This window comes from Apium graveolens, chromosome 8 (genome assembly GCF_009905375.1).
Source record: "Apium graveolens cultivar Ventura chromosome 8, ASM990537v1, whole genome shotgun sequence".
NCBI classification, from domain to species: Eukaryota; Viridiplantae; Streptophyta; class Magnoliopsida; order Apiales; family Apiaceae; genus Apium; species Apium graveolens.
The window spans coordinates 139931413-139933149 of NC_133654.1; the positions used below are offsets into that span (position 1 = coordinate 139931413).

General features: G+C 34.7%; 1 protein-coding gene across 1 annotated transcript; it reads right to left on the reverse strand.

Moving 5' to 3' along the window:
* Positions 1–411: 411 nt before the first annotated feature.
* On the reverse strand, positions 412–1158 carry LOC141680028 (uncharacterized). Its single transcript, XM_074486362.1, has one exon. It carries the CDS (start codon positions 1156–1158, stop codon positions 412–414), a length of 747 nt encoding a protein of 248 aa, XP_074342463.1.
* Positions 1159–1737: the final 579 nt, after the last annotated feature.

The following is a 1737-nucleotide window of genomic DNA, read 5'->3' on the forward strand; positions in this document are numbered from 1 at the left end:
TTTGATCGGGTGGAAAACATTGCATTTTCAATCAATAAACATGTACCATTGGGTAGCACTATACTTGCTCTTCCGGAGCCTTCAATTATATCCGATGCACCCGATATTGTATTTACATTAGCTTTGGCTAATGTTAGATGCGAAAAATATGCTTTATTTTTCAAAATTGTATGTGTTGTTGCACTATCCGCCAAGCAAAAAGATTCCTCATCTTTTATAACACATGATGAGAGGCTGCTGGCCATTTTTCTTTATGAAAAATTAAATAAAATTAGAAGTAGAGGTAGAACATCTCAAGTACTTCATTAACGAAAAGAAAAATATATAAGCAACTGATAAGGATAATTATCATAGTTCAAAGTTAAAATTGACAATCCAAATAAAAATTCAACAAGCAATGTAAGGCCTTGTTTAGTTATTCTTAGGCTCATCACCACCAAATTTAGGCATATTCACATTAACATCTTCAAAGAAATCACCAATTTCCATGTGAGTAAAGGCCGAAAGATCAACTTGATCAGCACTTCCAAGATGTGCTTCAAGATGGGCAATCCCCAAAGGATCATTCTGTTCGGTGAAATTAGTTTCAACATTCTTTAAAGATGCTTGATATAGGTCAGCAAAGTGCTTGGAGGTACGACATGTACTTCTCCAGTGACCTTTCATTCCACATCGACTACAAGTACTTTCACCACTTTTAGCCATCGTACTACCCTCAGATTTCTCCTCATTTATTGTCCGTTTCTGGTAGTAAGGCTTCCTTTTAAATTTAGGGGGATTTTGTTGATTTCGGCCTTTACCATGCACAAAACCATGACCACGGGCACGCCCACACCCACGTCCATGACCATATCTATGCCCACGTCCACGTCCAAATGATTTATTATCTCTATATTCATTATTAGTCACCAAATTCACTTCAGGGAATGGTGTTGAGCCAGTTGGACGTGCTTGATGATTTTTCAGCAAAAGTTCATTATTTTGTTCAGCAAGAAGCAAAACAGAAATCAACTCAAAATATTTTGTGAATCCACGTTCATGATATTGTTGCTGCAAGAGCATATTATTGGCATAGAGAGTGGAATATATTTTTTCCAACATATCATTATCGGTGATATTCTCGCCACATAATTTCAATTGAGATGTAATTTTAAACATGGCAGAGTTATACTCGCTCACACTTTTATAATCTTGCAATCACAAGTGTAGCCAATCATAGCGAGCTTTAGGAAGTATTACCGTTTTTTAATGGTCATATCTTTCTTTGAGATCCTTCCAAAGTGTTGATGGATCTTTAATAGTCAAATATTCAGTTTTCAATCCTTCATCAAGGTGGTAGCGAAGAAATATCATGGCCTTTGCCTTATCTTATTCAGAGGTTTTATTTCCCTCTTTTATAGTGTCACCGAGGCCCATTGCACTAAGATGGATTTCAGCATCAAGAATCCATGTCAAATAATTTTTTCCGGTGATATGAAGTGCGTTGAATTCAAGCTTTGTAAGATTCGATATTTTGATTACTAAAAAGAAAGGATAATACACATTAATATCAAGTTAATGATATATCTTAATTTAGAAGTTCACCAAAATTTCATATTTCACATGTATAATAAATATAATAAAAAAAAATTAGAAATAATTCATGGCCATGAATTTATAATCATGCCCATGAATTTCTGCTGTATCTCAAATTGGTTCTCTTTCGTGTGCATGCTTCGTTAACACTTTTATAATAAG

Coding starts and splice junctions, on each gene's coding strand:
- LOC141680028 (XM_074486362.1), bottom strand. CDS start 1,158: ATGTTTAAAATTACATCTCAATTGAAATTATGTGGCGAGAATATCACC.